The sequence below is a fragment of the Protopterus annectens genome, chromosome 8.part0, assembly GCF_019279795.1.
Source record: "Protopterus annectens isolate FY-2018-M chromosome 8.part0, PAN1.0, whole genome shotgun sequence".
NCBI lineage: Eukaryota > Metazoa > Chordata > Ceratodontiformes > Protopteridae > Protopterus > Protopterus annectens.
The window spans coordinates 1443060859-1443082783 of record NC_056741.1 but is presented as its reverse complement, the minus strand read 5'-3'; the positions used below and the strand labels follow the sequence as shown (position 1 = coordinate 1443082783).

The following is a 21925-nucleotide window of genomic DNA, read 5'->3' as shown; positions in this document are numbered from 1 at the left end:
ACTGACATAGGTACCAGCTAGCTGCACTACAAATACACCAGGTAACCTTAGCCATATCCTTCTACAACCTCACTATCCTACTCACACTTCACAATAACAATACTATCACTTATACATGAAGATACTTTCAGTAATACTTAACATATGCTGTTGCATTTTAAAAGTCATGAGATAGTAGACATTAGACCTTTTAGAACAATTTAAACAGGTAACGCACATTTTAAATCATAATGCAGTCTACATGTCAACATTCAACTTAATTTGGCAGCCATGTCATCCAAATTAATATTGATTATTACACCAATACAATGACGGTGACTATACACATGTCTAGCAGGACACAAATGCTATTATAGACACATACTGAAATGCAGATATGTTAAGTTATATACATGTCAGTATGGATTACATTTGCATACTACAATTACTTCACCGTATGCACATACAGATAAGTTACACAGCTCTAACATCAATTGTACACTTTACTGGTCAGGCTTTAGTTATACTAATACAAATCTGTCTTGTCCTATTCTAATACGACTGTACCTGCAGCATTTCTACGTTCCATACTCACCCTTCCCAGGTATTCTTTACTGCCAAAAAGCCTGTAATCGAACGTCGTCTATCAGCAGGTTCCGAACATGCACTTAATTCCACGGTGTAAACTACCACACTCTGCTTACGTCAGCTACTGTACTTTCCTCACATCACTTCATTATGCCGTGCCTCCTATATGCATCTGCATTACTGTGACAGACAAGAACGCGACGCATCTGTGTTGTCATCATCTCATAACGACGGCTTCCATTCTGCGACATTCATATGTGCGACAGGGATGGATTTACAGTGATCTGTATTTCAAAATTATGAATGGCCAGCAAAACACGGGTTCAGAAAGGTGTAATTCGAACGTATGGTTGTCATGTAAGTGAACGGCGACATTCTATTAGTAAACCGTATATATATATATATATATATATATATATATATATATATATATATATATATACATGTGTGTGTGTGTGTGTGTGTGTATATATATATATATATATACACATATACACATATATATATATATATATATATATATATATATATATATATATAAAATTTATTTTACATTTGTTTACCGGGATAGTCCGACTGGATACATGTCCATTTTCAGCGGAGGGCCGGGGAGAAAATCTCCAGATAGACAAACTTACATAGATTACATAAGAAGTTTGATAACATTAGAAAATATAAAAAAAACAAATTGATTATGTACAGTGGTTTAGTAGTGTTCCCTAGTAGGGACTCACAATTCACATGGACAGACACAAGTAAAAGCAAAAGACATCAGATTAGATGCAGAGCTTGGTGCCATAGTTACATGTTTGATATTTACAGATTATGTTTTCAGTTTATAACTTAGTCAGGGTTGGTACATGGGCAAAGCCAGTTCACTTTGAGATACTGTTTGAGGTGTTTTTTGAAGAGACTTTTGGAGGATTGTAGGGTGATATAGTTTGGCAACAAATTCCAGGTTTTGTCAACAATGTTGGCAAACAGGGATTCACCAACAGAGTTATTAGCTTTGTGGGTTTGTACTAGTAGTTTGTTGGCTGACCGTAGGGATCTCAGGTTGCTATATGGTTTAATAATATTTATGAGTGAGGGCGTATTGTCATGGTGGTACAGAATTTTGTGTGCTATTAATAGATGATTGAATTGAATTAAACTGGGCAGTTCTGGCCACTCCAGTTGTTTCAGGTTCTGGTAGTGGTGGGTTCTATAGTTGGAGCCAATGGTGAATCTGGCAATATGGTTGTAGCTATGGGACAGCTTGCCTAGTTCGGATTTGTTGAGGTTTGAGAGTACAGGCGAGGCATATACAAGTGTGGAGAGTAGGTGTGACTGGGCAATTGTAGTCCTAGCCAGTGGGGTTAAAAATGTTTTGTACCTATACAGTGAACCAAGTTTCTTATTGATGGTCTGTATGGTTTTGTTGACCTGTAGGTCAAATTTGAGATTATTGTCTATGATAACCCCTAGACGTTTGGTCTGTTGATCAGGGGAGATAGCGGTACCATTGTTGGATGTGACAGAGAATGAAAGTGTGGTAGATCTACTAGGGGGGGTGAAGAGTAGAAGTTTAGTTTTATTGGGGTTCAGCAGTAGGCGTTGGTTGGTGAGCCAGTTCTCAATGGTGTTAAATGTATTTTGGGTTTGGATTTGCAGTTCAGATGGGGAGGTGGTTGAGCAGATCGGAGTGGAATCATCTGTATATTGAATACAGGTAGCTTTATGAATAGCAGTGTGAAGGTTGTTGATAAAAATAAAAACGAGTAGTGGACCTTGTATGGATCCTTGAGGGACACCAAGTGTGAGAGGTAGCTGGCTGGAGAGTGTGCCCTGCCATAGTACCACCTGTTTTCTACCAGTCAGGTATGACTGGAACCACTGGATTGCATGCATATTGAGGGAAATAGATTTTAGAGAAAAAATGAGAAGTTCATGGTTGACCATGTCGAAGGCTTTAGATAGGTCAAGAAAAAGGGCGGAGGATAGCCTATTGTCATTCCTGTTTTGGTTTACGGCATTAGTGAAGGAAAGGAGGGCTAAGGTGGTACTGTGGTATGGCCTGAAACCATGCTGGGAGTTGGATAGTAAGTTATTCTGTGTAAGGTATTGCATTAGTTGTTTGTGTACACATTTCTCCATTATTTTGGCTAGTGGGGAAAGAATGGCAGTGGGTCTATAGCTGGATATATCTGTAGAACTGCCACCTTTATTGAGTAGGATGATGTGGGATATTTTCCAGAGAGAGGGGATAGCGCTTTCGGATAAGGTTCTGTTGATAAGGATAGATATGAGATCTGCAATGGCATCTGCAGCTATTTGTAGGTACTGTGCAGGGAGGAGGTCAGCAGCGAGGGTGGTAGGTTTTAGTTTTTTTTATGAGTGTTTTCATAAAACTAGTAGATATTGGTTGGAAGCTAAATTGGGGGTGATTAGTGGGTAGATTAGGGTGTGGTTTAAGTTTGTGGGGGTTAGTTGATTTGCTAGGGATTGGATAGTTTCAGTAAAAAAGTTATTATAAGCACCAGCTATGGTCTCTGGGGAACTATGGGTGTGGTTAGCTGGGGTTGGGGTGGTAGAATGACCTGGAAGCCTGCCCAGAACTTTTGTGGGTTGTTTCGGTGTTTTTGTTGGAGCTTTTGGTAGCTTTTTTATCTAGTAAAATAGATTTTGTAGTATCATTCCTGAGTTGATGATATTTTAGATGGTCAAATGGGGCTTTATTTTATTTTTATTTTACATTTGTTAACCAGGAAAGTCTGACTTGGAACGAGCCAATTTTCAGCAGAGGCCCGGGGAGAAATGCTCCAGATGCATGTCTTTGTAATGTGGGAGGAAACCGGAGCACCCAGAGGAAACCCACACGAACGCAGGGAGGACATACAGACTGCACACAGAAGGCACCCCAGCCGAGAATCGAACCGGAGAACCTCTTGCTGTGAGGCGACAATGCTACCGCTGCACCACTGCGCTGTCCATAGTTAGTCCTTTAGTTGTTCTCCAGCTGGCCCAGGCTCTGTTTCTAGTTTTGATTTTAAATTTGGTGTCTTTTGTGAGCCATGGTGCTGTGTTTGATCTAGATTATATTGTATGCATGGGAATCTAGGATATTTAGGAATTTAGTGTTAAAGTGAGCTATAGCTTCTTCTAATGGTAGATGTTTTAGTTTTGACCAGTCAACTGCTTTTAGTTCATTTAGGAATATAGCAGTGTCAAAGTTTTTCCTGTTTTTAAGTGTTTTATATTTGGTCTGGTGAGGGTTTCCTGCCTTATGTTTTGTGATGTAGTTTAGTAAATGGTCGCCAAGGTCTAACACTGACTCCAAGTATTTCCTTAGTCTGTTGGTATGTATGGTGTACCTGAAACTAACTTATAGGCTGTATTTTTAATTTGTTCTTTGAACCAATTTATGGGCTATGTTTAAACTGTATTTGTGCACTTGCAGGATAATTTTATAGCTGCAGGGTATAATTTCAGGGCTATGTGAGGGAGAGCAGGGTGAAATTACTGTGTTTAGGGTATTATTTTTGGGTGTAAGAAATAGGATACTAGGGGCAAACTAGCTAATTTAAACAATATGGAGGGAGCCAAATTACTGTGGGGGACAGCCTAAAAGGTGCCTTTAGACCCAGGTCAGCAGAATACAGTACATAAGTTTTTTTTTGTTTAGTACAGTATATGGTATTAACCTTATCCAATTGCAGATTGGACTTCAGAGGCTTGCACAAGGGTTTCCCAGGGTAGCGTCCTTTCGGGCAGGAGAGTCTTATACTGGGATAGTTTGAGGGGGTCTGCCTAAAAACACAAATTATTAGGATTAAGAACCTTATCAGCACACATAACTAGTTACCAAGCAAGCAAGCATTTCACATTCACTTAAACTATGAGTTATACGGTAATCGGGAGCCCCGTACAGTTTTAGCTTCTTTCTAAATGTATAGGTCTGCATTCAGTGAAAATATGCAGTACTAGAGTTGATTCTCTTTAAGACAAAACACTACCTTTGTAAGGTACAACTACAAACATATTGTAATGCAGGTACTAAGTATTCCAGCCTGTGTCCAAAGCCGTTTCCGTATCTGATACTGTACTTTTACACTATGGAGCAGGACAGCAGCTATCTACTTCATTGCACATTTAAAAACAGCCTGTAATTGAACAAATGGCTATAAACTAAGGTACAGTACAACAGCTATGTGCTCCGTTTCACATTTACAACAGCTTTTAAGTGAACAAGTAGTTTTAAACAAAGGTACTGCAAATTACATATTACTTACTATCTATCTATATCTATCTATATATATATATATATATATATATATATATGTATGTATGTATTTAGATTATGTGTAATGTATACAAGGGAGAAGGATTTAGTCCAGTCCACTACTGGTTGACAAAATTTGGTCAGCTATTCTGGGGGTGGAGAAAATGGCCTTTCCCCTAATTTTGCACTCTTGGCATAAGTAATATGTAATTTGCAGCGGGTGTGGGGTTGGAGGAGGGGCTCGTTCCCTTGCAAAAAATTATATTATATTATTTTCTACTTTTGTTTTTGTATGCACAAAGTTATTACTTGGTGCATGTGTAGTAGCGTGTTGATGTTCATGTTGTCAGTGTTTTGTGGTCAACATTGCGGATGTTGACATGTGGGTCTGTTGATGTAATTCAGTAGACCTTTGTACAGTATATGTATATATCTATATCACTCTCTCTCTCTCTCTGTGTATAGATATATATATATATATATAGATATGTATGAATTTATTACTTTAATCATGCACACAAATTACCGATACACATTTAATCTAAAAAACAAAGTCAATCTTACGTTCATCAGAAAACATTGTCCTTTTCCAATTGGTTCAATTAAAAAAAAAAAAGACCAGTAATTTAATAGTTGTACTAATAGAGAGGAGTGTTTAGTACCTAATGTGTAAGGTTGGGGTTAAAGGCTGGAGTAATGGTAAGGGTAGGGTTAGCAAACATGATGGGCTTAAACATTGCTTGTGACAAGAGGCTCGAAGAAACTATGGATTTATTATTATAGACCCATAATTGAGTATAACTCCCCATTTGGTATGTACCTTTCCAAACACCTGCACCAACTGGAAAGGCCACAGAAATACCTCACAAAGAGAATCCATGGCCTCCAAAACCTGTCCTAATCGGTCAAGTTCAAATCACTATCACTACTCGGTATCAGACAGATTGCTCAGAGGTGATCTTTGTCTCGCCTACAAGGCAATGTCTGACCTTGCCCTACTAATGATGCTCCATATCCGTAAGTCTAACTCCTCACGCATTACCCGCTCAGTAGGCCTAAATCTAATATGCAACATCAACAAAACCTGCTGGAGAGACAGGTTTGTCTCCCAGAGGCTGCCCCGTCTCTGGAATAGACTTCCCATACATGTCAGACAGAGTACATCACTGACCCTCTTCAGGCGCAGCCTTGATGAGTGGATGGGAAACCACAAGTTTGTCCAAGGGGATCAACCTTTGTCCCTCATTAACAGGGGTGACAGGTGCTGAATGAAGTTACTTTTTTGGGGGATAAACTCTTTGCTAGCCTTGTAAGTGCCCCAGGGCCATTAGCCTAGTAACCTGCTATGATCTTGTGATAAACTCTGGATTTATTCAGAATTACTGGATGGATATGGATGGGTTAATTTTCATGCTTTAAGTAAGATGAAGCCCCTTTTAAAAGAAAAGCATTGCTTTACTGTCGGCTGACTGTGGGAGTCAGTACTGAATGATTTCAGTAAAACAGTGCTACTTCTTGAGTGTATATAACTATAGAAAGTCAATTGCAGAAGGTTAAGCGCAGTTGCTCATTAGCAGCCACTGTCACTGTGCATCAGAAGTTGGCACATTGCATGGAATTTTGCTGTTCTACAGAATAGTAGTGGAATTTACAAAGTTTTATTGTCCAGCAACCTGTGTTCATTATGCTGCGCAATGATTGAAATAAAAAGGCAGTGCAAAAATATATTCAGCAAGGTGCTGGCAGCATCAAAATTTGGAGAAGGAGGGGAAGGCAGTCCTAGTAGCAAAAAGTTGTTGTTACGTCTTTCTGGAGACCGCTATTGAGACTTTATTTGGAATGAACTTATTTGAAGGACTCCTTTTCACAGGAACATGGCTCCACATATTTTGAAAAATATTATAAAAAGCAGACATCTGAAACAAAGGAAGATCTGCTTAAAAACGTGCACAAAATGAATTATTTTAGGTCCTGGCACATACTGTAATCACTAGAGAAACCCGGACATATTGGAGGGTTGGGGAGGCAAACAGAGAAGCTTTCCATTAGTATTTTTTATTAGTATTATTGTTTAATCTGTTATACTTACAACAGAGATCAGTACTGCATCCAAAGTAGTGAAATGTAGCACACTATATCATCAATGGGTGTTACAGGCTGAATGTCCCAGAAATGTAAACAATGATGACTCCCCACTAATATAAACTTACCTTCTGCATTGCCAAATAGAAACCTAGATAAAATTTTGGGAATGTCATCCCAAGCTAGTCAAGGTAAGAAAATTGTGCAGGAAATAGGGGTGTCATTTTTCACAGCTGCTGGCATAGGCTCTTGGACATCTTTAATTATGCAAAACACTAAACTTGGCCATGAAGAAGGAGGAGAATGGATTGTGGTGAGTGTTCAAACAGCACAAACTATATGGGTTCACTTCTAAATTAAAAAATTCCAAACTCCCGAGTTTCAGAACATCGAGTTCAGAATCTCAAGATCCTGGAATCTCGAAATTGTGAACCCTCCCCCGAAACACCACTAAACACATAAAAAACAAGTGTATGCAGGCGGGCAAGCACCCCTGCACCCCACACCCCCCGCAACTTAACTATACCAACTCCAAGACCGCACTATAGTGAGGACAAGGGAAATCTCCCAGTCAGCTCTGTATGCCGATCTCCATTCAGGATTTCGAAGTTTTAAAACTTCGAACATATGATCTTCGATCATAGGAGATTCAAAGTTTTAGACTTCGAAATTCTGAAGTGGACCCAAATATACATATTATGAATTTATAAATGGAAAAATTGTTTGTAATGAAGTCATGCAAGATAAATGCAACACAGTCTAAGGATATGTATTTGTGTGTGTGTGTGCACACATGCATGAATGCATACATACATACGTCTGTATGTTGAGAATCATTTCATTCACAGAGGGAATAATGCCCACATGGAATAATTTCTTTTAGGAGACAGCACAGATCCACTATTGGGATTCAAAACAGCATGGAGATGGCTGTAGTACTATATTGCAATATGAATGGAAGTTGCATTTTAATTGTCCAGCTTATACATAAAACATTAAGCACTAAAATGGGTGAATAGATGAAATAATCTTTACTATCATAAATTGCGCTGCTAACAAAATACAAAATATTTAAAACAAAGCAAACTAGAATATTTACACTATAGAAAACTTACTTCCTCATTATTTTATATTGTTGCAAAGAAATGGGGAAAGATAACTAATATACACACTTTATCTTTTCCAAAAAGTCTGAAAATATCTGTTAATGACAATAAAGTTTACTTTGACTAAAAAGTTTTCCCATGTTACACCAGAGCAAGAGAAAATATTTTCATTATTTGACCACTAGATGGCAGTGCAGCTGTATACTTTTCTTTTGGAGGAAGCAAGTAGAGTTCTTGCTAGTGTTATACTCAGATGTTCCTGTCTCCTGCAGGAAGGGCAAGGAGAGAGCAATGGCCAAGATGGCCTTGGCTTCTTTCTTATTTATTTTAGCTATTAGGACATGTTGTATACTTTCCGCCCAGGGGAACAAGCACTGTGGGTTTTTATACAGCATAGCCTTTGATGATGTTGAATTACAAATATCTGGGGTCTAATCCTGTAGTCATTATTGGCAGTTTGAAAATTTTTTTTTTTTTTTTTTAAAGAAACACTTTTCTTAAGATGCTGTATCAAGCCCATCTTAAAATCTGTCACATTATTTCCTTAATTATGACTCCATCAAGTGAAATGACAGCTATAAACAAATGCAGTGCACAATATTAACCAGTGCATCAGGTCCCAGTCGGTTGAGGTGTTCCTACCTCACCTCTCCCTGAAAGGCTTGTAAAAACATATAGTGTCATTCCATGAATAAAAACAAGTACAGAAGACTTTCCCCACCACGGAACTTGTTTTAATAAGGTCAGTATCCACTAAAATACCTTGCCACCTGTAAACCCAACAGACTGGGTCCAAAAAAGCACTGGTGAATGTCCCCATAACTCCCGCTTGTAATCTGTTTCTGCTGATAAGCATTAGGTTCGAATGTTTAGACTTTCCTGTGGCCTTTTTTCTTCCCCAATTAAGGTAAAAACAGCATGCTTTCTACTGTTCAATCAGATGAGCGTAGTGTGCTCTGCACCTGCAAACAGTGCATTTCTTAATAAACTAAGTGAAACAAGCATGCTACAAAAGGAAATTGGAAGACAGGCTCTCTGCATTGTAAATTGAGAAGCAGGCAGGAAACTGTGTAGTTTTTAACAGTAGGACCTAGGAACAGAGTATTGGGCATATAAAAAGAAACAAAAAAGCATGCTTGTAACTCATACCTGCACATGCTGCCTCTAGGCATCTGCTTTACTGGTTTAGCCCGGTTTCAGCCCTTCACCTCCCCCCTCTCTCAGGTAATCAGAGGTTACATAATCACCTACCTGACCAGCCATTTTCAAATTAACCAGTGCATCAGGTCCCAGTCGGTTGAGGTATGTTCTCATACTTATGTATTTAATTCTTGCTTCTTTATCTGAGCTCAATGTACTAACTGTTTACTGCATTTACTAGCAAACTGAAACCTTGATGAATTAAGGCATGTTTATTGGTACTGGCTGCTACAAATTACTCACAAACTGCTGTTGATACTGTATCCATTTATTGTCATTTGCACTGACTTAGTGGTCTGTCCTGGGTAGTGTAGCATTGATAAGGGACAGAAATAATGAACAAGTAGTGTAGCATTGATAAGGGACATAAATAATGAATATTAACTGAGCCCTTAAGGCAGATATATAGGAAAGAGTGCTGCTGTTTGCTAATACTAAAAGGTGCACGTGGACTTGTTTGATAATCATGTATACTGAATGTTTAAATGCATTACCTCTGTTCTTGATATAGTGCTAGTATCATATCCCCTCTCTAGTTGTTTCTACCTCAACTTCCCCTGAAATGCTTGTAAAAGCATATAGGGTCATTAATAACAACAAGTACGGAAGACTTCCCCCACCACGGAACTTGTTTTAATAAGGTCAATATCCACTAAAATACCTTGCCATCTGTAACCCTAACAAACTGGGTTCAAAAAGCACTGGTGAATGTCCCCATAACTCCCACTTGTAATCTGTTTATGCTGATGAGCATTAGGTTGGAAGGGTTAGACTTTCCTGTAGCCTTTTTCTTCCCCAGTTAAGGTAAATTCAGCGTGCTTTCTAGTATTCAGTCCAAACAGTGCATTTCTCAATAAACTAAGTGAAACAAGCATGCTACAAAAGGGAACTGGAAAATGGGCTCTCTGCATTGTAAATTGAGAAGCAGGCAGGGAACTGTGTAGTTTTTAACAGTAGGGCCTAGGAACAGAGTATTGGGCATATAAAAACAAACAAAAAGCATGCTTGTAACTCATTTAACAGTAGGGCTTAGGAACAGAGTATTGGGCATATAAAAAGAAACAAAAAAGCATGCTTGTAACTCATACCTGCACATACTGCCTCTAGGCATCTGCTTTACTGGTTTAGCTCCGCTCTGCTCACTTTGCTCACTCTGCGCCCCACCCTGCCCTCATATCCCACCCACCCCCCCCATAGTACTATGTTTATAGTACCGCTGGCACGCCCCCTTAATTAGCTAATCAACTACACATGCTCCTAGAACCCAGAAAACTTCTAGCACAATAATATACCCTCTATCCACCCCACTATCCATATTAACACATCGATAGCTATTCTGTTCTCTCTAATCTTTTATCCACCACATACACTCAATACAGACCCTACCCTAGTAATTTACTATGACTACAGCTAAAACACTAGTGCTGCTACCCTTAGTACCCCTGCTACTCATTCCTTATCACCTAAGCCCTTATGAATATGGACAGCATCTTGAAATCTAATACCCAAACTCTCAAACAGACACCAACACAGCATTTAATAAGTTTATCCACCACATAACCACCCCCTCTCCTAATTCCTTGCCCCCCCAATTACCATCACCCGACTAAATACCGCTATATTAGCTTAAAAAACAAAAGCTACGGAAAAATCATAAACAAATTTTTAAGACTCATAAGCAACTTAAAAATTAATCTTATGAAGGATGGAGACATCCACCCCAACGTTGGCCCATTCACAACAGTAGACCCAAGCACACCATTTAACAACCAAACGTGTACTACCCAGATTGATAGACTTCCAAACTCATTTCTGGTCTGTCATCTCAACATCAGAAGCCTAAATAACAAGATCCGTAGCCTACATGGACTCTTAGCTGTTCACTCCCCTGATAGCCTCTGCCTCATATAAACCTGGCTAAAACCAATAACCAAAGATAATGAAATAACCCCTCCACAGTACAACATACTTAGACTGGACTGGATCTCCAGGAAAGGTGGTGGGGTAGCTGTACTATGCAAGTCTACCCTAACAATAACAATTGACACCCAACAGCCACCCCATTTTGGCAATGCAGAAATTATCATCACCAAACTAATAATAAACAAAAATAAATGCAGATACATTGTCTGCATTTATATTCCACCAAGCAAGAATGATAATACTCTAGAAAATATCTTACATTGGCTAGCTTTTAACTATCCCCAGGAAACCATTGTCTTGGGGGACTTTAACATTGATTGGAACACCTGTTCCTCTGAAACTCCCTCTACCCATTTAAACCTCCACGGGTTTCATCAGATCATTGCCACCTCCACCAGATATAGCAAAAATAGAGTCAAACATAGTATCCTTGATTGGATAGTTATTAACAGCCACCCCTAAAAGTACAAGTCAGGTACATTACCCGATGATCTACGTGATCACTGCCTTACCTATATTAATAAGCTTAAAGCTGACATTCCCAACCAGCCCACCTACAAAACTATAAGAAACGTCAGGAACTTTAACCTTGACAACTTCCAAAATGAACTCAAAGCATGTAATTGGAATGTCTTGAAACAACTCCCATTACAAGAAGCAGTTGAGTACTTCAATACCAGATTTCTGGCTATCCTTAATCACCATGCTCCTACCCGTACCATCCGTGTAAAAGCCACAGTTGCACCGTGGCTATCTAAGGAAGCAAAAAACAAAATTATACTAAGAAACAACACCTGGGCCAGATGGCATGTTACCAAAGCCCCTATGGACCAAGTAAGATACCGGCAGCTAAGGAATCAGACCAAAAAAGCTGTCATTCTATTAAAAAAAATCACTACACCCTCCTACAACAAAAATATCAGCTAAAACCTCAAAAGTTTTGGGCTGGTATTAACAGTCTTCTCCACCCAGGCCGTTCCGCCACTCCTACCCCATCAGCTGCCCTTGATAAATCTCCTGTTGAAATTGCAAACAGCTTCATCTCCTTCTTTACTGAAGCTATCCATTCTCCAGCTACCCATATCACTCCACTGGACACAAACACCAGCTCTGGCACATCTAGCCCTGATCCACCCAGCACCCAACCCACCTTTACCTTTAAACCATACCTATCAACCTGATCTGGACCTTATTCAAAAAGCTAAAACCTACTACACTAGCTGCAGACCACCTCCCAGCTAAATATCTTCAAAAAGCAGCTGATGCCATAGGACTTCCCATTTCTATTCTGATCAACAGATCCATCTCAGAAAAATCCATCTCAGCAATATGGAAAATATCACATGCTATACCTCTCCATAAAGGAGGAAGTTCCACAGAATTATCTAACTTTAGACCTATAGCCATTCTTTCACCACTAGCTAAAATCATGGAAAGATGCATACACAAACAAATCATGCACTTTCATATTAAAAACGGAAAGCTCGCCGACTTTCAGCATGGCTTTAGGCCATTCCACAATACCACCGCACCTCTTCTATCTTTCTCTAATGTCATCAATCTTCATCATAATAACAACAAACTATCCTCAGATACTTCCTAGATCTGTCAAAAGCTTTCGATATGGTCAACCATCAGCTACTGCTCAGTACCCTGCAAACCATTGGTTTAGACCAACATGCAATACAGTGGTTTCACGCCTACCTAAATGGTAGACAGCAGGCTATCTTATGGCAGAGCAAGCTTTCATCCCATCTTCCTCTGACCCTAGGTGTCCCACAAGGGTCCATACTAGGTCCCCTTCTTTTCTCTATTTTTATCAATGATCTGCACACCACCATCCCAGGAGACACCTGCATCCAATATGTAGATGATTCAATGCTATTATGCTCTGCCTCCTCTCCTACACAACTTCTAACCCTCACCCAGGCCACTTTCAGCACAGTAGAAACATGGCTAGCTAATCACCGCCTGCTTCCAAATCCTAACAAAACCAAGCTACTACTTTTCTCCCTTAACCATAGAATTTCTTCTCCTTCCTTCAATATCAAATCTAGCAATGACACCATTATCTCCCCTGATAACCATGCAAAGCTTCTAGGCGTAGTAGTAGATAACCTTAAATTTGATAAACATGTAAATCATACTATTAGGTCTGTCAACAAAAAACTTGGCTCCCTGTACAGAGCCAAACCTTTCCTCACTCCCTAGCTAGGGTAGCTATTGTAAGATCACACCTCCTCTCTACTCTTATGTATGCCTCCCCTGTACTCACCAACCTATCCAAAACCCATCTCAACAAATTCAGGAAGTTACAGTCATATAGCCAGATTCGCTACTAGCATGGCTTTTAGGACCCACCATTGCCAGAACCTCAAAGCACTGGGATGGCTAGAGTATTCTACCCTTCTACAGTTCAACCAGCTTGTAGTAGCGCTTAAAATACTCCATCAACGTGATAACACTCCTGCCCTCAAAAATATTCTCATCCCTCATAGTGCCCCCATGCCATTACGCTCAGCTGATAAACTGTTGATACTGACCCAAAAATCCAACAACTCTGCAGGCAATGCTATATTTGCCAACTCAACTGGTAAAATCTGGAATTTACTCCCTACTACCGTTACCAAGGAAACCTCACTATTCCTATTTAAAAGAGATCTCAAAAAATACCTCACATCTCATTGGCTGTGCTCTTGTTCTAAACCTGACTAACAACTTCACTAATACATGTCTTGCTACCCAGCCTGCTGTTTAGCCAAGTAGCTATGCCTCATAGCATTTGAATGTCTAAGCACTGTGAATTATGAAATGTGATTGTATTCTATGTTCACATTTTCTGGTACATCTTTGCCAATCAGATGCAAGTCTTCACATTGTATATATTGATATCTGCCTGTATTCTTTGTCTATATTTTTTTCTAAACATGTCTGCCTGAGTTTATCACTCAATGATGTATGTATTGTCTCTTTTTTTGGTATGTAGAGCTTTTCTCCCGGGCCTCGGCTGAAAATGGACATATATCCAGTCAGATTATCCTGGTCAACAAATGTAAAATAAATAAATAAATAGAGTTTTAGTATGGTATTTAAAATGAAAATAAAGTTTATCTGTAAATTAGACATAGGCTTGGTCAATGAGACATAAAGCAGCTAAGATGAGTTGAATCTTTAAATCTGGGAAACTTAGGAATAGTTCACACCAAAACATTGTGAATTGCACAGTTTTGTGGAAAAGGATGGAGACCACCTAGAGTAATTATTCTTAACACCTGTGTTGTGACAACTCAGTGGGAAGAATCACACCTAAGCAATGTGGGTGCAAAGCCCTAAATATGGGCTATGTGGAGGTAAAGGCCAATACAAAGAAACAGCCATCAAAAAGTTATTTTTACTGCCATTCACGTTTTTCAGCTCTAAGTTGGAAAAATTGTCAGTTCTCAGATAAGATGCATAGTATCAGAGCCCTGTAAATCTTTGTAACCACACATGCCATATAGCATTAGAGTATAGTCTCTTAATGTATTCAATTTTGCTTTACATGAACAATACCTGTCTTGTGAGGTTTTCAGCAAAGTACACGAAAAAAAAAAAAAAAAACGAAGCAGCAGCTTAGGAAAACACCAAAATCTTTAATAGCACCAACGGTGAGCGCTTTCATCTCTCCACTTATTCATACACCAGAGACTTCTTCAAACAACCATTTAAACACACTACAAGAATTTATACTTAAGTAAATCACATGATTTCATGTCACATGACATAATTAAAAAGCATAATTAAAAAACATATTGCTACTTTAAAACCATTCATAAAACACAGAACAATAACTTACTCATTCACAATTAAACACCTACAATATAATAATTGCTTGATCAGTTACAAATATATACATACAAAATAGTTTAAATATACAATTAAAATAGTTTAAATATACAATTTAAATATACAATCTAATATGCAAACCACTGTTAGTGTTTTAAGCCCCTCCTTTTTAAATACATTATAAATTCATCGCTATTATTTAAACCCGGTGGGAAACAAGCATTAAGTTTGACTTACCAACAATACTCTAACCAACCAAGTTCTTCCTCAATGTTCATTATGTTGGCAGTATTTATTAGTTGTTCTAACACCAAGAACCTGAAATTCACTTTACATTTTTTATTTTTATAATGTTTACTCATTGCATACCTACCATTTCCTATTTGTATAGCATGCTTATATTCATATATATATATATATATATATATATATATATATATATACTCAAGTTTTCCTTCCAACATAAAAAGTATTACATTCTAGGCATACAATCAAATATATTACATTATTAACTTTACAATTAAAAGTTCCAGGTATCTTAATAATCATTTTTCCCACTTCTATCTCATTTTTCTCAACATATAAATAGTTGCACGTGTTACAATTAAACATTTGATCATCCCACATTTCTTATTCAGTTTAGACTGAAAATAATTTTTATAACACTAGCTCTTTTTTGTATAAAATTAGGTTTGTCTCCTATCTTCTTAAGTAATTCATCATTGGTTCTAAATATACTCCAATTTTTACTAATAATGTTTTTAATGGCACTAGACTCAGTACTATTATGTATTGCCATAGATGTCTTATATTTATAGGAGATGTTTTTAGTTCTCCTTGCTAGTGTTAAACCTCTTCTTTCTCTTAACTGTTCTTCATAAAGTTCTTCAACTTGTCGCTTAGGGTAACCTCTCTTCTCCATTTTTATACATAAATGTCTAGCTTCATCTATAAACTTACCATCTTTTTTAGTGAGGCTACTTATTCTTTTTAATTGACCTTTCACAATATTCAATTTATTTTTCTTGGGGTAAACGCTGGAATAATGAAATTCTTGTCAGTAATCTATTTTCTTCTTTATATATTACAATATCTAAAAATGTTATTTCATTATAACTGCTTTCATGTGTGAATTTCAAATAGGAACAGACAGAATTAATATAATTTATAAACTCTTGTCATTCTTCACCTGTCCCTCTCCACACCAAAAATATCATCAATAAAACGTAATATTGTAACAATATGTTCACTAAACCTACTTTCTAATATGTTAGCCAGCTCCCACCCATGCATAAAAACATTAGCATAGCTGGGCGCTAATGCTGCACCCATTGCGACTCCATTGGTTTGAACATAAGTCTCATCTTGAAAAGTCATATAATTATAACTCAAAACAATATCAATCATTTCCATTAATAAACTGATAGTACCACTAGAAAACATTTTAGTTCTGAGAAGTTCAAATCCTACAGTATCCATACCTTCACCATTAGGAATCATGGTATACAGTGATTTTATATCCAATGTAACTAATATATCAGTTTCATATACCATTAATGTTTCAGTTTTTGATAAAACATCAAATCTGTCCTTTATATATGTCACATTTTTGGGAATTACATCAAAACTGTCCTTTATATATGTCACATTTTTGGGAATTACATCAAAACTGTCCTTTATATATGTCACATTTTTGGGAATTACATCAAAACTGTCCTTTATATATGTCACATTTTTGGGAATTACATCAAAACTGTCCTTTATATATGTCACATTTTTGGGAATTACATCAAAACTGTCCTTTATATATGTCACATTTTGGGAATTACATCAAAACTGTCCTTTATATATGTCACATTTTTGGGAATTACATCAAAACTGTCCTTTATATATGTCACATTTTTGGGAATTACTTGTTGTAAATGTCTATCTACAAAAACAGACAATGCCTCTGTTTTACTATTGGCATTTAACACATGAAAGCAGTTATAATGAAATAAAATTTCTAGATATTGTAATATATAAAGAAGAAAATAGATTACTGACAAGAATTTATAGGAAGGAAGTACAGAATAATATGTACCTACATTATTCCAGCATTTACCCCAAGAAAAATAAATTGAATATTGTGAAAGGTCAATTAAAAAGAATAAGTAACCTCACTAAAAAAGATAGTGAGTTTATAGATGAAGCTAGACATTTATGTATAAAAATGGAGAAAAGAGGTTACCCTAGGCGACAAGTTGAAGAACTTTATGAAGAACAGTTAAGAGAAAGAAGAGGTTTAACACTAGCAAGGAGAACTAAAAACATCTCCTATAAATATAAGACAGCTATGGCAATACATAATAGTACTGAGTCTAGTGCCATTAAAAACATTATTAGTAAAAAGTGGAGTATATTTAGAACCAATGAGGAATTACTTGAGAAGATAGGAGACAAACCTAATTTTATACAAAAAAGAGCTAAGTGTTATAAAAATTATTTTCAGTCTAAACTGAATCCTATTAGGGCCGAAGTAAAGAAATGTGGGATGATCAAATGTTTTAATTGTAACATGTGCAACTATTTATATGTTGAGAAAAATGAGATAGAAGTTTGAAAAATGATTATTAAGATACCTGGAACTTTTAATTGTAAAGTTAATAATGTAATATATTTGATTGTATGCCTAGAATGTAATACTTTTTATGTTGGAAGGAAAATTTGAGAATTATATAAGCGTATATATGAACATAAGCATGCTATAAAAATAGGAGATGATAGGTATGCAATGAGTTAACATTATAAAAATAAAAAATGTAAAGTGAATTTCAGGTTCTTGGTGTTAGAACAACTAATAAATACTGCCAACATAATAAACATTGAGGAAGAACTTGGTTGGTTAGAGTATTGTTGGCAAGTCAAACTTAATGCTTGTTTCCCACGGGTTCAAATAATAGAGATGAATTTATAATGTATTTAAAAAGGAGGGGGTTAAAACACTAACAGTGGTTTGCATATTAGATTGTATATTAAATTGTATATTTAAACTATTTTAATTGTATATTTAAACTATTTTGTATGTATATATTTGTAACTGATCAAGCAATTATTATATTGTAGTTGTTTAATTGTGAATGAGTAAGTTATTGTTCCGTGTTTTATGAATGGTTTTAAAGTAGCAATATGTTTTTTAATTATGCTTTTTAATTATGTCATGTGACATGAAATCATGTGATTTACTTAAGTATAAATTATTGTAGTGTGTTTAAATGGTTGTTTGAAGAAGTCTCTGGTGTATGAATAAGTGGAGAGACAAAAGCGCTCACCATTGGTGTATTAAAGATTTTGGTGTTTTCCTAAGCTGCTGCTTCGTTTTTTTTTTCGTGTTTTGTTGGAGTTTTGAAGTTATTAGCTGCTTAAGTGTGGTGAAAGTATGTACTGTCTTGCGTTTCTGGGGCCTAGTAAACCTGATAGTAATTTGCTTAATTTTATAGACTGTGTGTCAATGATTTTGATTGGAAATGTTTTTGTGCCCCATGCTGGATGATAACTGTTTCCTGTGTTTGTGCATGCACACCCTTAAGTGTTATCTGCATGTGTCTGTAGCTAATAAGATCGTGGGATTCTGGAGGGTGACTTTTGCTTCCTTTTTCTAGAAATGTGCAATTGTTTATTTTACAGTGTAGAAGACATTTGGTTTAAAGAGCCTTGTTATTAATTGCTGGTGCTGCTTTTGATTAAGAAACAAGTGTTTCAGATTTCACTGGTGACAATTTTCCTTTAGTGATGTCTCTGTTCTTTTTGCATTGCCAGCTGTTTTATATCCCTGACCTCTCTGCCTGGTGGCTGCTTGTAGATTTAAAGCAGATTATGTTTCCTGCATGATCGTTCTTATTTCAGCCACTAGTCCCATGACAGCTCATCGCTGTCACTTATATCCTGCTCTCTCCCTTTAACCCCCCCCAACGCAGACCACCTGCACTGATGTTTTTAAGCAACAAATAAATGTGGATTCCATCACAAATGTATCTATGTAGGTAGAGCAGGTACATTTACAAAAAATGAGTGTCATGTATGTAAATGAGTCACTTTTTGCTAATTGTAATGCTGCATTTATCCTGAGATGTGTCTGTGGCTCCTTCAAGGCAGATGTCGGTAAAACAGCTATGACGTTCTCCTTTCATTATGACAGGAACATTGTAATAACATAATCACAATCTTTCATTAAATATTCTTTATTATCATTATTCTTTTGTTTTAGAGCCATTTACACTGATGCATGTTTGGGCCAAGGAAACTTAAAAATGGTGGAAATTGCCAGAAAGGTATGCTGTTTAATTATTTTCTTTTTCATATACGTTTTATCTTTAATGTGTGCTAACCATCATCTCTCCTGTTACCTAACTGACCCATTCATTCCTCTTCATGTGAGGTCAATATTCAGTTAGCCATTAGGGTTTTCTGATTAACACTAACCCTTGTCCCCATTGGCAGCTGACAGGTTTGGCTTACAAATTGCCCTGCATGCCTGACTCTAGCTACAGCGTGCACTGCTTTATGTGGATGACCTTGTCGTGGCCCACTTGCGGTTGTTGAAGTAACTGTGACACCCAGCCACACTCTTTTGCCAATAGGGGAGTCAACCCAAGCTTCCACCTTCCCCCAAGATGGATGAGCCCATGTCAGCTGCTCATTTCCCACCTCTCCTTGTAAGCTCCTCCACCACATCAGTTGCTAGATGATCCATTTTTTTCTGAGTTGCTGTCAGGACTTTATCATTCTTTTCCACGGGACAGGCTTAGATATGCATTTTAGCACTTTATTTGCAATTGCAATTTGTTTTTTTTTTTGTTTGTGTATTTGGTTATCTTTTAATCTTAAGAACATAGCTTTCAACCTTATGTCTTCAAAATGTGAAACTACCTCTCACAATGGGGAAAATGGACAAAATGTGGATCACTTACTAATGTTTACTAACAACATCAACTAGCAAGCTTGTGGCATGGTTAAGACATGTTACTTTGTACTCATAAGAAGTTTTTTGATAAATTATTGTGATTCAGTATATTTTACCATTCATGTTAGCTAAAAAAAGTCTTAGCAATGAATGTGTGGCAAACTGTTTAAGTGTGGAACATGGACTTTTTCAGTCAAAATGAGGAGTGTACCTCATAATGAGGTACACTTGAGATGTAGCCTTAAAAAGGATTGGACACTTTGTTGATTAAATACCTTAAAGATAAAGTTGTACTGTGAATAGGATAAAGTGAATTAGAGCCTGCCAGCACTTTTGCAGAAACAGGGAATAGTTGGCACCTTTTTCTCCTCACTCTGCCCTTCCTGTACTGGATTGACTCCTTCGCAGTTTCTGTCATGATCTTATGTACTGGTGTCAAGTCCCCAGTGTCTCTTTTAGTCTTCAGTCAGAAGAGCTTTAGCATCTCTATTTTCTGGTCATACCATTTGTCCTCTCACAAATGATACTAGTGGACTTCATCCAGCACCTTGATGTCTTTCTCCTTATATGACCTGTGGAATTGCATGCAGTACTCTAGTTATGATCTGATTAGATCCTGCTTAAGTAGCAGGATTATGTTTTTGTTTCTGAGTCTATCCACCATATTCAGTTTGCAGCTTCCACTGCCATCCTTTTCCTGCTTTGCTGACATCAGTTCGCTTCCACCTGCAGACACTTGACATGAGGATTTTCATGGCCTTTGTGTAGTACTTTGCATTTGTCTGTCCTGAGTCCTACCCACTTGCTCAGCTTTTCCAAATTTTTTTTTGGCCGCATCCAAAAGCTATTCACTGCTGCACCTAGCACTGTGTCATCATCAGCAAAGAGGTTGTACCTCCTGTCACTCACCTCAAATATGTACAAAGCAAACAGACTGAAGACTACTGGAATGATATCTAATGCCAGCCATCCTGTTCTTCAGTCTGTGTTCCACCTTCAGCCCCTGCAGTTTTACTAGGACCCACCTGTGTGAGACCAAGTCAAAGGTTTTGGTGAAAGCTGGGTATACTTCTTTTAATAATCCCTTGTCATATCTTCCTATAATAAAGTCATACAATTAGATTATGTTTGCCTAACTCCTCCTGGCCATATCACTTGCTGTCCTGGAGATTGTTTTTAGGAAAACAGTCACCCTTTCTATCAGGATTTTTATCCATGTCTTTCCATGGCTGATAGTATAAAAGGCCTATAATTTTCTAGATTTTTCCTGCTCTCCTTTGTAGAAAAGTACTGTACTTGCTCTCTTTCATACTGCAGGCTGTTTTATACTGGCTATTGATTGATAATGAATATTTTATTCAGAGAACCTACCATCCAGATTTCTGAAGACCACCAGGATGAAGCCCATAAAGTTCTTGGTATTTTATCCTCACTTAGACCAGCCAGTTACCTTTTGAACTCCTCTACTTCAGTCTGGGTGTCTTTTCAGGGCTGCCTCAGATCTGCCATACCCACCTATCATCATGGTACCTCCCCATGTTTTCATTTGCACAGACTAAAATGAGCTGCTCATGTAGAGCCTATTTATTTTCTCTTTGACTTTTGCTACCAATGCTCTTCAGCTTGTGTCTCTGCTGCCTTCCCTCCTTTGTTACCTTTCTGCTAGTCTCTTTGTATGGTGCCATCTATACCTCCCATAACCTACCTTCCACATCTTGTAGGCCCATTTACCTTAATTGCTACTCTCATTCCTGTGTAGCCACACTGGCTTTTTCTGTTGTTTTGTCTTTTCCTCAAACCCTTTTCCATATCCTTGAGTACTCAATCCCTGGCCATTTACCATTGCTTGCTTAACCATATCACATAATTCGACTTTAACATTGTCCCCTAGCTCATAATAATCCAAAGCCTTCGTCATCTCTGAAGTGCTTCCCGCCTTTTCAAGAAATAATCAGATCCACCATAAGTCTATTCCTCTTTCTCCTACAACACTTATTTACCATCTGATATAGTCTGTCA

General features: G+C 37.5%; 1 protein-coding gene across 1 annotated transcript in view; it reads left to right on the top strand.

Moving 5' to 3' along the window:
• LOC122809493 (probable glucuronokinase 2) overlaps window positions 1–21925 on the top strand; it is an 80018-nt gene that overhangs the window by 45924 nt on the left and 12169 nt on the right. The window contains exon 2 of the mRNA XM_044081040.1: window positions 19211–19274. Coding sequence (XP_043936975.1) covers window positions 19211–19274 — 64 coding nt within the window. The remainder of the gene's footprint in view (window positions 1–19210; window positions 19275–21925) is intronic.